Source organism: Chaetodon auriga, chromosome 1 (genome assembly GCF_051107435.1).
Source record: "Chaetodon auriga isolate fChaAug3 chromosome 1, fChaAug3.hap1, whole genome shotgun sequence".
Taxonomy (NCBI): domain Eukaryota; kingdom Metazoa; phylum Chordata; class Actinopteri; order Chaetodontiformes; family Chaetodontidae; genus Chaetodon; species Chaetodon auriga.
This window is the reverse complement of record NC_135074.1, coordinates 6,226,212-6,240,486: the sequence shown is the minus strand read 5'-3', so window position 1 is coordinate 6,240,486 and position 14,275 is coordinate 6,226,212. Positions and strand designations below refer to the sequence as shown.

Here is a 14,275-nt window from a genome sequence, read left to right as displayed (position 1 = left end):
GCGGTCAGCACCATCATAGTCAGTCACAGAAAGACAAGACAATACCGGAAATACGTTGTCTTCAAAATAAAAGGCAAAAGTAATCACACAAGAGGAAACAGCTTCCTATTTTAAGAAAGATATGCAGTTTGCACTCACATTATGTCTTACTGCCTCTGTCAAATGATATCACATTGATCAAATAAGTTAATATATGCTCCATGACCGCACATTAACTTTTAACTGTTACGAGTTTTTGACTATTCATGCTGTTACTAACACAATATTTGAGAAGGAAAATATCAGAGGACTTTCATGGGAGCAAATCCACTAGTTTAACATGAATTCCTCTTTATGTCTTGACTTTATTTCCATTAAAATCAGAGCTCTTAGACCAAGTCAGACCAGTTATCTTTTATTTTGAAAGTCCTGACGGGGACACCTCGTTCCCATGTAAACTTGACGCTGGCATCTCCACGTTAGGTACCGAAACACCACGAACAGAGCGAACCACTGTCCGTCCTGCGCCGGCAGAGAGACCACACAGCCGCTGACTGGGGACATGACTGGCAGCAACTAGCTAAGTACCGGCTTCCGAAAGCATTTCCTCTGGAAAAAGGGAAAACTGGTTGTCGAGGGCAAAGAAACCGTCAAATATATATACATATATTTTTTACAAGAGAGGTCGCGATCTGAAACAGCCGCGTTCGCTTACAGCTGCGATTTGATGCTAACGTTACTGCTGAAGGAGTCGGTCAAGTGCTTTGAACTTTGGGCTTATCATTTGGTTGTTGTTTTCTTATTGAAAAGTTTCTCAGGGTAAAACTAACCGCGCCTCAGTGGGCATTATCACGAGGGGATGTTGTCGACCTACTGAAGTTGAACATGTTGGCAGTATTTGATTTAATAAAGCATTTGTGCGGCAGACCCACTGTGCTGATAGTGGGCATTGCTGGAGACGTTGTGGCTCTTTTGTGAAGTGCACTTTCAAGGTTACTGATTAGGCCACGACTTTGATGTAAATTAAATGAGACGTGCGCTCTCGTGGGCAACTCCTCCAGCAAAAAAAAAAACCAACAACAAAAACCCCAGCAGAGTACTCAAAGAAAGGTGAGGTGTCTGAGGTGCAAAAAACTTGAAGGAGAAAGCTGAATGGACTCACAAGCTCACATGTGAGTGAACGATTCATCGGCATTTATGGAGGGTCAGCTTGTAATACGGCTCTGACTGTGAGTCTGGAATGGAGCTCTTTTCCAGAATGCAAGTGCACTGTTGAAGACTACTGTAGCATTCTTGCTAGGGAATAGTTCACTACAGTTTTTCTATTGGGCTTTAACCGCATAAACTAACAATAAACCGATTAAAACTCGTCGAAAACGTCGTAGCACACGGTCGAGACAGCACCACGACGAACGCAGACTGATTCTCCTCGCGCCCCAACCATGGCCTCCACCTCGCGGAACAGCTTCTTCTGGTTGCTCTGGAGACGGACCCTCCTCGCGCTGTCCATGTGTGCGCTTGGGGCTCGTGGAGCGGAGGATGACAACACCTTCAACGCAGAGGTAAGAACACAGCAGCGTTAGTACTGACAAGGCTCACTGAGTAATACTGATTCATTGAAGCGATGAGGCCAGAAGCAGCAGAGGTTAGAAACGGCCTTAAATTACAAACTAATTTTAACACTGCTATTGAACTTACTCCTCTGGTAAGCAATATACTGTGACAATTCTTTATAAAAAAAGTTCATGATTTGTTTATTAATAGTTTACAACTGATGATTATTTTTGTGTGCCTCATTTTAATCAGCTGATATTTAGACATGATATTTAGCTGTGTGCTAGCTTCAAACATGACCCAGTAAGTCGGAACTGATTGACGACTATTCAGTGCACAACACCTGGTTTATGTTACTGACATTGATTATATTATTATTCTAAGACATTATTATAAAACCCTGAATGCACTTGTATCTCCCATGTGGTTATTTTGGGTACAGAAGTACTTTGAGTGGCAGGTGGACAAAAATTAAACGTAGAATTAAGAAACGCTGTGCATGTGTTCATCAACAGACACTGAAAGACAGACAGACAGACAGACAGACAAACAGACAGACAGACAGACAGACCAACCACCTAGTCATTTAAGGTGAGCTTATATTACCAAACTCAGTGACCAGGGGTTCAGGTTGTTAGTCAGGTTACAACATATCCTGATGGGGTATTAGCATAGCTGTGGTGTGTGTGTGTGTGTGTGTGTGTGTGTGTGTGTGCGTGTGTGTGTGTGTGTGTGCGTGTTTGTTTGTGTGTGTCAGCTGAAATGGTAGCTATGGTGTTAAACCATGTCGTCTCGTTAATATTCATCATCCATATGAACACACATCTCTGACAGTTCAGCATTCTCTTGGAAACCAGCAATTTTTTTAAGTGTGTGAGTGTTTTATTATAATAAGTAGGCACACTGCTGTTTGCATTTAAAGTTAAATTATGAAACAGCGTAAGAGTTTCAGGCTTCACTTTACTTTACTTTTGGATCACAACTGTTTTCAGCTCATTTTCATAACATCTATATGAGGATATGCGAAATGCCCAGTGCACTGATAGCTAAGCATAGAAACAGCAGTGCTCTCACAGAAGTTGTCATCTTGTTTGTTTTTTTGATGCTCATCTCCTTGAACTACTTTGACCTGCTCTTATCACGTCACTGATGACCATATGATGCCTTTGTGCCTGATGAATGCTGTGTCTGAGAAGAGCATGAGTTTTCATTCACAACAGCTAATAGGCGTTATGGAAATGTCAGTGGTGAGGAGAACAGATATTGTCTATTCTACTGTCTAAAATAAAGGACAGGTAAGGGAGGATCAACGTAATCAGTATAAACATATATACAGTTAAATAATGTGCAAACCTGGTGACACTGGCGAGAAACTTCTCAAGGTGAGAGTACTAGTCTCTTTCATCACAAGATACACTGCAGGCACACAGCAGCTGACAGAAAGAGGAGGTCATATTATACAGAGAAATTTTAGTTGTTTCTGGGTGAATAAAGGTTAATGCTATTTTCAAAGGGGAAACTAAAAAACAACAAGAATGCTGAGCTTTCTAGTTTCATCAGGAGTCATTAGTGTCAACAACGAGCACACAATGTTTAGGAAAGTAGTTACACAAACGTACATACGCGCACAAAGGAGAACAACTTACTGCGTACTGCTGAGTACAATTGGCTGATAATTAGCCTGATCAGCCATCGTCAGTAATCAATACCAACATGCATTATTAGACTGTAAACCAATAATCGAACCAGTAACTAACAGCAGCCAATTAACGTCAGACAGCCATGTCACACTGTAACAGTTACCTACTTTCTCTGCTGAAGTGACAAAACGTTAAAAAGCTTACATACAGTACTTGAATTAAATGAAAGCTCTCTGCGCTCTACAGGGAAAATATTACGCCAAACTCTCTTTATATGACATGTTAACAATTCCTTAAAACACATTACTCTAGAAACACAAGATAAAAAGCGCCATGTCGACAGTCTTCTTGTTAATTCAGCATCAATATAATCCATAAAGATAAACTGCTGTTCTGTACAAACTTTTACAGATTCTGTCACCTCAGCGCCTACCATAGTGAGTTTACTCCACATTTTCAAATTTTAACGCAAGACACACACGTATCAACATCACAGGAAAGTGAATATCACTGAATGCCGTATGCAGATAAGTTGCGAGATCAGTTCTCACAGCAACTTAGTGGTACACATAGTGGTGCTATGCTACACTATGCAGCAATATGCTTGTAAACTTAAAATCCCATGTGTGATAATATGAACACTGCACTGTGTTGAGCTGCTTGTGCTTACCACATAACGGTCATTGTTAGGTAGCGGGTTAGTTCGTTGTTTCCAGAGTGGGAGAAGTTTTGCGCTACTGTTGATGTCAGCGTGATGACAGAGATGCTGGGAAACTTGAGTTTGTTTATTTGCTGCATCGCGCGTAGTTTTAAATGAGGAAGTCTGCAACTTTATTTAACGGCCAGTTCAAGACAGGCCATGCCAAACACAGCATTGCTCACCGGGCCATTCACAACACTTGTGGTAAAATTCCTGCAACTGCACAAAAATGCCTTGTGTTAACAAACGAGATAACGGTGCACGCTCTGACGTCACAAGACTGAAACTCTGTTTTCCGTGTCAACATTGCAAATGGAGATTCTGAATATCTTCACCCTTGAAAGAGTTTTCCAAAATGTCCGCTTTCAGTGACCTAAAGCTGTGTTTGTGTGTAGACAAAAGGCCAAAACGCATTAAAAAACTGTTTTAAAAAAATACCTGCTTATGTGTGGACTAGGCACATGTTGTGTTGAAACTACATTAAACACCTACACTATGGCTTATTCACGTAACTGAAATACAGTTGAATCTTACTCTTTAGATGTAGTTTGATCCATGTATTTAGCAGTTGTTCTGAGACCTCAACTCCTACACTGTCTGGACAAAAAGGATGACGTGGGAGGAGATGATTAGGGGTGTCCAAGAATCTGAGAAAGTTCGATTGAAAAAGGTAAGTACCAAAATGTCACAGCAATGGCCAAGAAAAATCTGGTGTGGAGGTATTCATGAAAGAGGGACAAAGATGGAGCAAGTTGATGGGGATGGTAGCGGTCAGTCTCAGCTGTGCAGCATGTGATGGCTGAATGTGACAGCTGTTTTCAAACTGGGACACACACACATACACACACACACACACACACACCCACACACACACACACACACACACACACACTGTGCACAGGCATGCTGGGCCGGGACTCCAAGGCATCTTAGGAAATACAATGGACCCTCTTGTCTGAAGAGAGAGAGCTGTGAGAGAAAACTTGTGAATAGGAGAGAAAGAGGATGAGAGAGCAGTGAAGGCATCACGAACGCGAGAAGACAGGCTGTACAGAGAGAATGGTAAAAGTGTGCAACAGCAAGTTGTATCCAAGGCAGAGTCATTGTAGTGAGGAGTGGCGAAATAAGTGACTTATTTCAGCACGTAACTAAACAACTTCCTCACTCCGTATCCTCCTTGTATCTGTTTAATCTGCAGCATGCCGTGTCTTCACATTCCAGCCACTTCCCCCCGCTTCCCTGTGATTGGCTATCACCATGTCCTCAGAGAATCACGTTGCTTAAGAGGCAGGGGAATGCCATCGGGAGCTAGTTCTTAGTGTGCATCTATTCATATGTTTTTGGGTATTTCCTGTGCTTCGTAAAATCATGTGTTTGCGTCCTTGCATCTGTCCAGATGTGTGCAGGAATTCTCCCCAGAGATCACTTAAAAAAAAAAAAAAAACCCATGAAAGTAATCCAATAAAGACTTGCGTTAGTTCTTGCACCCAACAGCATAGAAATTGGCTGCTTTGTTCGTAACGTTACCCTCTACATCTTTGTATAACAACGGCAAACAGCATGGCCACCTGGGAGGCCGGTCACCGAGCTGCAGGTGGTGCTGCGTTACAGACTGATGTAGACAAGCTACAGAAGAAAAGGCCGGACCACGGACAAGGTGTTCCAGGCGGTTCAGGAGCAGTGCTTTCTGTGGGAGAGAATAGCTCCCTTTGGCACAGACTTTGGGTTTTGTAGCACGCACAACAAAGCTATATAACACACGAAAGGAGAGCGAAAACCCCAGAAGCATTACACGGCCTCTTTAAATTCTCCTCCTCCTATCTGTCCGTGTCTCTTTCTTTCTCACTACTCCATTTACTTATCCATCCTCTTGGTAGGACTTTGGGGGGTAAGAGATGGCAGCAGACCAAGCCTCGGAATAAAAGCTCTGTTAGTATCTTGGCTGACATTGTGGGACACACACACACACACACACACAGACACACACACTCCTGGCAGGTTTTACAACTCCTTGTATATTGCTGGGTCTGGTTTTGGCAGGTAAGCTCAAGGACTCTTTGAAAGACCATTTAATTGACGAGGTCTAGCGTACATGCGCACGCACCCGGACACACACACACACACACACACACACACACACACACACACACACACACACACACACAAGCACTCCCTTATTCCTTCTGTTGTCTAAGGCTTGTTTTGTATTCAGCCCAGCTGATGAGGGACGGTGAGTGGCCAGACTGAAGTACTTTACTGTTTTAGACGATGGGGTGAGGGGTGCCAGGGGTTCATATGCATCCATACATCTTCCCAACAGCACTGCGTCTCTGCCCTTGTACCCAACCACAGCCAGCTGTAAATACTTGCTAGGAAGGACAGAGAAAGAGTGTGTAGAGACAACATCACATGCCTGGATATACACACAGACATGACACACACACAAGGGATTCATATCTTTCCCTAAAATTAGACACTTTCTAACCTGCTCTTGTATCTTATCAGTACTTTCCTGTTCTATCCTGACACATGATAGCCTGGGAACCCTGGAACTGCGCAGTAGGTATAAAATATGTATAAAGCTATGGGTTTCCAGCCTGACTGCTGTAGTGTATTGTTTAGTGGCAGTGATACAAGCGCATTTGGCCATACTATTGAAGATGTTTATTAATTACAGTAAGCTTTCAGTGTGTTCCACTGGCACAGCTGTTGCTGTTGTTCGGTATCCTTGGGAATCCCGTTTCACAGGATTAAATCCCAACACACACGACAAAGATCCAAAGATCAACAGACCTGAGGACATTTCCCTTTTCGCTCATGTGTGGAGAGGCTGATCACAGAGGAGCAGGGAGGAGGTATACACGCTGGAGATAACACAGGACAAGAGCTCGGGTTTTTCTTTAGGTGACTTTTATTGGAATCTTGATGGGAGTCGCCGGTTTGCTCCACTGTTTCTCCCACAGAGTCTGCTGTGGTTAGACAAGCTTTAGTGGGTACATTACAGCAAGTGCTTTGTTTTATGAACAGCATACATGGAAGGACAATCAATACTGCTCATTAGTAATCAGCTCTCGAAAGACTTTCTGTCTTTTGTGGCCATGTTTTTAGTCATTTACGAAATTCATTTATTTTCTTCAACCCACCCAGTGGAAGCAAACTGAGTGGAATTGGCATTTTGTTAATAAAACCCCTTTTTGTTCAACAGCTGAATGCACATACAGATGTTGTGATGAAATCAAACTCTTCAGTAAGGCGCTCTCTGGGTATTTGATGCTGCCCAGTGTGCCATTTACCAAAACCCTCCCCCAAACAGTGATTGTCCAATCACATCTTAGCAATTTCCTGTCAAGCTGTGGTTTCTTCTGCATGCCACAGTGTCACAGGTGTGGCTGTAGGACAGTACTCTGCATCTAAAGAGCTTGGAAGGTGCTGTCTTTTTACTCAACCCAACATTCACTTTTTAGCAACCTGAATCTTAGTAACTGAGGAGGGCGGGTCTTAGAGATGAATTGTGTTAAATGTGCTGAATTAATGTTCACCTGATATACTGATGTGATTTGCGATGTCTTAGTTATTGTGTAACAGTGAAAGCATGTATGCTGAAGTTATTTGAGATGAAAGGAGTGATCTGAACTCTGCCACCTGTTTCCCTCGCCTGGACTGTGACTGAGGGAGTGTTTAGATAGTGTTTCAGGAAGTGTGTGTTTGTGTGTGTGGGAGGGCAACTGTGTGTCAGTGTGTTTGAAGCTTTCTTATCTAGAGGCAGAGATGGGTCAGGGTCACGTCCACTTCTGCCCTGTCCACATCTCTTCCTGGTCCTACACACACATGCACACACACACACACACTCTCAGAGCTGATACAGCGAGTACACCCACTGCCCGAAACAGAAGGATAAAGATGAGGCACAGAGAGGGAGTAATGGTAAAATAGTAGCTCTTTTTGCAGCTACACACCTACAAAAGATTCAGTTATCCCAACCAGGTCCTTGTAGTCAAGATGGCAAATATAGCAAAAAGGGATATATTCATCTTGTATGCCTAAGTTTAGTGGATCATAACGTACAGATGTGGAATTTATCTGTAGATACTTTAGTTCATGATGAAGCAAACTTTGTTTTTGAGCCACAGCAAAGGCCAAAATGTAACCAGCAACAGACACGGAAAGTGTAATTTTGAGCCTAGCTGATTGCAGGAAATCAGTCATAACACATCGTTAAGTGGCAAATCCTGCTGAAATACAAAAACCTGAAGGAGGTTTTTCTGTGACTGTGAATCACCAAAGCCGCGGGAGCATACACTTATAAATTTGCTCCTAAAATATTAGGCCGTAGGGTCCAATAGTATGAGATTAGCTGCAGACAGATACACATGCACACAAACATACGCAACCCAACACACACACACACACACACACACACACACACACACACACAACCAAATGCATGATCTCCTCCAGGCCTATGCCTGGCTGGTGGAGATAAAATGCAGTCAGTTGAGAACAAACTGTACAACGGCTGAAATACAAAGCTGTATACAGCGTTGTATAGAAGTATTCTTAATGTGCAATAATGAGCTGTATGTGCATAGTGCACATATAGCATGTGTGCTATGTGCTAACATATAGCGTATGTGTCTTATTGCTGAGAAAGGAATTGTAATAATATAGCATGATACAAAAAAAAAACCTTACAGTCTGAGTTGTGGCCACCTGTTGCTTCACAACAACAGCTACTGCTAATGGTAGTGGTACTGATCCACCGAATGGGGGAAGGGCAGAGGAGCTGTTTGCGCCCTTCATGTTTCCATCGAAGAGGTAGATTATTCTCTCTTGTTGCACAGTAATGCTTGAGGTATGGATGACGTGTGATGTCCTCTCATCAGTTCACGGTCACAAGTAGACATACAAGTAATATAGAACGAGTTCAAAACTACTGTGAGTGAAAATGGCAAAACCTGATGGAACAACAGACCACAGATGTGTTTGGGGATGTGAACTAAAGATGAAAGATGGTTTTGAAGGTTTGAGCTCCTCGGGCCAAGTGCTCTAAAGCCTGAGGCCTCAGAGCTGGTGATGGACAGTGGATGGCCCTTGAACACATGAGTAACAAAGGACTCTATCTCACTGCTCTCACTCTATTTTTCAGTTACTTGTGTTTTCACTACAGATGTTTGAACTTCTTTGAATATATGTTTTATGAATATTTTTCTGAACTTTAAGAGAAGAGAACCAGAGCAAGCATGACAAGACCAGTGGCTTGTTCTGCTGGAGGCCAATAAACTGATCGCATCTCTCACTGAAACAACCAGCTCAGCTCCATAGATGATTTCACTTAAACAGATCATCTGCTTTTACTTTTAGCAGTTGATAGTATTGCAATTTTGTGTATTTTCTGGCAACAGCTGATTGATTTCCTGCAGTTTTTTTTTACTGCTGTCAGAAGGGCTTAATACACTTTCATGATATAAAAGTGGAACCTTCAGGGAAAAGGAGAGGTGCTGCTTCAACAAAGGGCATGTATTTAAGGGCCGACTGTAGTCATCTGCTACCTTAACTGATCACAGGGATGAAATGCTGTCAGGATCTGTCAGACTCAGCTCAGCAATTGACAGTGATTGATGGATCAAGCAATATGCATTCACTTCAGGGCGATTCATCACAGCAGCACTGGTCTGACGGTGAAGGAAGGACACATGCAGGCAAGATATCCTTCTTGTTATCGTATCCTCTCATCAGAGGGTGATTTCAAAGAGGAGCACAGTTGCACACACCTTTTCATTACATCCAGTCATATTGTATCTGTGTGGACAGTGCATGTCCATACATGGACGTGCACATGGACACTCAGAGGGTTAACAGAGTAAATCAGTAAAGGTCTGGTTTTCAGTGGATACACGTACAGCAAATAAACCCTTTTCTGGTTGGGTGGTTGTCGCCTTCACCAACCAATTTGATGGGCAGTGCTTGTATGTTACCATAGCGCTTATTATACTGCATTTCATATTTATGTGTGTACTGTATGTGTGTGTGGGGCACAGAGGAAGACTGAAAGGGGTGAGTTGGTTTTAATGGTTGTACAGGAGTGGGTAAGTAAACACAGATTACCAAGTAATGTTGGACATTGTGAAAGATAGACTCAGACTTTAGACCTGCAAACACAGACGCTCATGAACACACAAGCACAATCAGACACACAACCTTCCACGTTCCCCACACCACCATGCCGAGTGTGTCCACGTGCAACTGTATCTAGGATCTCAGACTACCCAATATGCCACAGCTTGCTTGTGTGTGAGTGAGTGCGTGTGGTGTTAGGTTTCTGCATAGCAGGTGGGACAGACTTTGCGTCATCTGTGATTGGGTCAAGTATCACGTTTTCTCCCTCAAGTCTGTCATTAACCCCCACCCCCCAGCCCTCCCAGTCACATACTCCTCGAATACAGTCAGATCCCGAAGGCCTCACAGTGTTCTCATTCAGGCCCGTCCCAGTGCACAGCAGAATGCATTTCACAACAATAATGTTGCTTTATAAGATCACTTTTTATTCAAGATCAAATAACGAATCCGGGTACTAACACAGACTGTCATGTCATCGTGTTACAGTAGCTGAAGAGACAGTTCATTGCTCTGAACAGCACAGACTGCCCATAAAACAGCTGCTGCTCTTTCCATAATTCATGTTTCCTTTCTCTTGTCATAGTTCACCTTTTGAACGTCTTGTGTCTGAGATGTGATCATGTCTGTGTAGAGTAAGCTGTCCAGGATTAAAAGCTTAATGCGATCATTTTCTGTTTTAGGGCAAATCTTTATTTTGTTGCCGCTGTCAGTTGTAGTAATGCAAACCTAATGAGCACTTATTCAGTCGACACAGCTTTGTACAAATAGATGCTACTTTTTCATTTCTAACGGTTTCCTTTATGTTTGTCTTCCTGTGCGTGTCCAGTCATGGCTGAGGATGTACGGTTACCTGCCCCAGGCCAGTAGACAGATGTCAACCATGCGATCAGCTCAGATCCTGTCCAATGCCGTCAGCGACATGCAGAGATTCTACGGCCTGGAGGTCACAGGACAGATGGACCCTCAAACCATTAGGTCAGCACGGTGTTTTTGATGCTTTTGTACACCTACACACACTTGAATATGGACAAGCCCACAGAACAGTGTTCTGAAACCTGATTTGGAAGGTGAGTTGCTGGTCAGATCCTCCCTACAAATGGGGAATGTTTTCCCTTTCTCAGTAACTGCTGTTGAGCACCTTCTGCTTAGTTTCCTGGTTGCACTTGGCAGCTCGTAGGTATGCTTTAAATTAAACAACAGAAAAGTACACAGACATCAAGGGGAGAACGTACGTAGGGGTTTTATCATCATTCTCGCCTTCATCTCTTCTCTCGGGTGCACCTTCCTTTCAACACACACACACACACACACACCCCCACATCTCTCGCCTGCTCCTGATGTCTTTCAACTCCTTCAGTGCCATGAGGAGACCCCGCTGTGGTGTTCCTGACAAGTTTGGAGGGCAGATCAAAACCAATGTGCGGCGGAAACGATATGCCCTCACTGGACATAAATGGAACAAGAGCCACCTGACTTACAGGTAACAAAAAAGACTGTTTGAGAAGAAAATCTAACTTGCTGCAAATGCACAGTGCATGCACAAAGTCTTACTTTGTTGTGAACACGCACATGAATCCAGTTTGTTTCTAATAAAGCTTGATCAAAAGAATTTCTTTGAAAAAGCATTCATTTGCGATAACAGATTTAAGTAATCTTTTGTAACTTGGTCCAACAATTGGCTGCTGTAAAACATTTGAATTTTAATGAGCTCAGCTTTAATGTTTTTCATTTCTTTTAGTGCTCATGAATCAGCAAAGGATAAGTTTTACTTGAGACTCGTATAAGACAAAAGCCTTTCTAAGATTCTCTTCCTCTTCCCCTTGCTGTTCCCACAGTATCCAGAACTACACTCCCAAGATTGGAGAGTATAACTCATACGAAGCCATCCGGCGGGCATTTAAAGTCTGGGAGGGAGTGACCCCATTGACCTTTGATGAAATCCCCTACCAGGAGATCAAATATGGACGCCGCAAGGAGCCTGACATCATGATCTTCTTTGCTTCGGGTTTTCATGGAGACAGCTCTCCTTTTGATGGGGAGGGAGGCTTCCTAGCTCATGCCTACTTCCCTGGACCTGGGATGGGTGGGGACACACACTTTGACTCTGATGAACCGTGGACCATAGGAAACCAGAATGTACAAGGTAAATGCTTACTGTCAGTGTGATTTGTAGCCAAATGCTATTAGAGAAAATACTTAAAAAGCATAAATAACAACAGTCTTGTGGCTTCAGAGGGGAAGTTGAGTTGAGTTAGGGTGTAATATGGTGGTGTTTGCGTGTGTGCTGCAGGCTGCAGCTTGCTGTGTTGTGACGCTTTTTCTTGAAGGCTTGGATGATGCAAGGGAGTCACTGCTTTCAACTTCCAGGTGGAAATGGAGGATTGAGGTGCTGTCAGGTTGTTGACTGTTTCTGTGAGTGTTCAGCTGATGAGCAGTTTGCAGAACTACAGTCATGTCGCGTTATGTAGGTCATAATGGATCTATAGATGTAATAGATTGCAAACAGCTGTCCCATCACTTTCCTCCACATCTAACGAGAGTCAGCACAGCTCAGCCAGCGACATCATCTCTGATTTGTCAGGCTCCGCCGCTCCATTTACCTCGGTAAAAGTTCAAAGGTGACACACAGTCTGTGCCCCAACTGTGCCTCCGTATAGTTCTCAAGTTTAACCTCAATTATGTAGCTGACATACGCTAATCCATGAACTCTGTGATCTATGCACCATGGTCTGCACAAGCTGCACAAGGCACACACACACACACACACACACACACACACACACACATACACACACACACACACACACACACCACCACACATACTGTGACTGTGTAAACCGATTTATGTCCCCACAACGTGAGTAACTCATGGGCATATGCACATGAGACACACACACAAACACAAATATGCAAGATATTTGTACTTCTGTGCTTTTGAGGACTTCAGTTTGCTGCAGTCATTGCCTAAATCTTACCTCATCCCTCATTCCTTCTTGTGTAACCTTTCCACTTTCCTTAAGATGAACCCTAACCCAATTACAACTCTTGACACACATGTCGAGCACTAAACTAATCATGCAGCAGTGAGGATTAACATTCATTTTTAAGAATCTTTAAGAAGTCTTCAGAGCTCTTCTCCTCGCTGTGCACCCATTAACCCCGCTGACAAGAGAGGGATTTTTTGCAACAATGGACTTCCCTGCCCTGTTATCTACATACACACAGCAGGCACAGGCAGCTCCACTTTGTGTGTGTGCATGTTTGACCGTGTGCGTGTGCGTCTGTATCTGTGTGATCAGCTGTGTGTGGGATGTGTTGCAGGACAGATCACAGGGATGGTGGAATGCCACAGTAAGTGGGAGTGTGTTCCACTCGGGGAGATCTGGAGACTGGGCCCTTTGTTGCACCACGCTACTTACACAGCTTAAAAGCAAAGTACAAACAAATTGCAATCCTGTCGGACTTTAGTTAGACGCATGTCCAATTACAGATGCAGTCTTCATTTAAGTCCGGTATTTTTACTGCCTCCCACCAGTGCTGAAACGTAGCCACCGCCCGTTGTGAAATTTGAATTTTTTCAAGAGGCAAAACTCATGCAGGTTGATCCATCAAATTGCTGTTGGATTGATCGTGTGTAATATAATGAAGAGTATCTTTTTTGTGTCCTGTTACACAGCATTCAGAGTTGCCATAACAACAGGTTTGCTTAATTCAGTGATTTAAGTCAATTCAAGCCAATTATCAGACAAACATTCTTTGGCTCTAGCCTCTCTTCTATAAAGATGTGCTGCTTTTCACTGTCTAATATCATTGAAAATTAAATATTAAATTTAAATGTTAATGTCTCACAACAACTATGTGAAAATATCACCTGAGGCTCTAGAAAATAGTTTTTTTTTTTTTTTTTTTAGCATTCTTTGACATTTTATAGACTAAACAACTAATAAATGAATCGGAAGAACATGATTTAACCAAAGCATTAGTTACCGACCTTTAAATAATGTATTTTTTCTAGACTGATGAAGAATAGGGATATTCCTGCAGAGCTACCACTGTCTTTATGCTGGTCAAAACCAAAGTAAGGTTTGGAGAGCCATGCTGAAGCCTCAGGTAACATTCCATTCTTTGCAGTTATGATGTTCTCTCTCACTTGCCGTGACCTCAGTTTCGTGTTTCAGTGGGAAACAGTTCTGTGGGGCCAAACACTTTTGGTGTAAACCTTGTGATTAATCAGCTTTTCTGGCGCTGATGCTGTAACAAAAACAGATTAGACGCTATACCCAAA

General features: G+C 43.0%; 1 protein-coding gene across 1 annotated transcript in view; it reads left to right on the top strand.

The window, feature by feature from the left end:
* Nucleotides 1-509: 509 nt before the first annotated feature.
* mmp15b (matrix metallopeptidase 15b) overlaps nucleotides 510-14,275 on the top strand; it is a 31,575-nt gene continuing 17,809 nt past the window's right edge. The window contains exons 1-4 of the mRNA XM_076735506.1: nucleotides 510-1,541; nucleotides 10,817-10,965; nucleotides 11,348-11,470; nucleotides 11,826-12,133. Coding sequence (XP_076591621.1) covers nucleotides 1,422-1,541; nucleotides 10,817-10,965; nucleotides 11,348-11,470; nucleotides 11,826-12,133 — 700 coding nt within the window. The 5' untranslated portion in view covers nucleotides 510-1,421. The remainder of the gene's footprint in view (nucleotides 1,542-10,816; nucleotides 10,966-11,347; nucleotides 11,471-11,825; nucleotides 12,134-14,275) is intronic.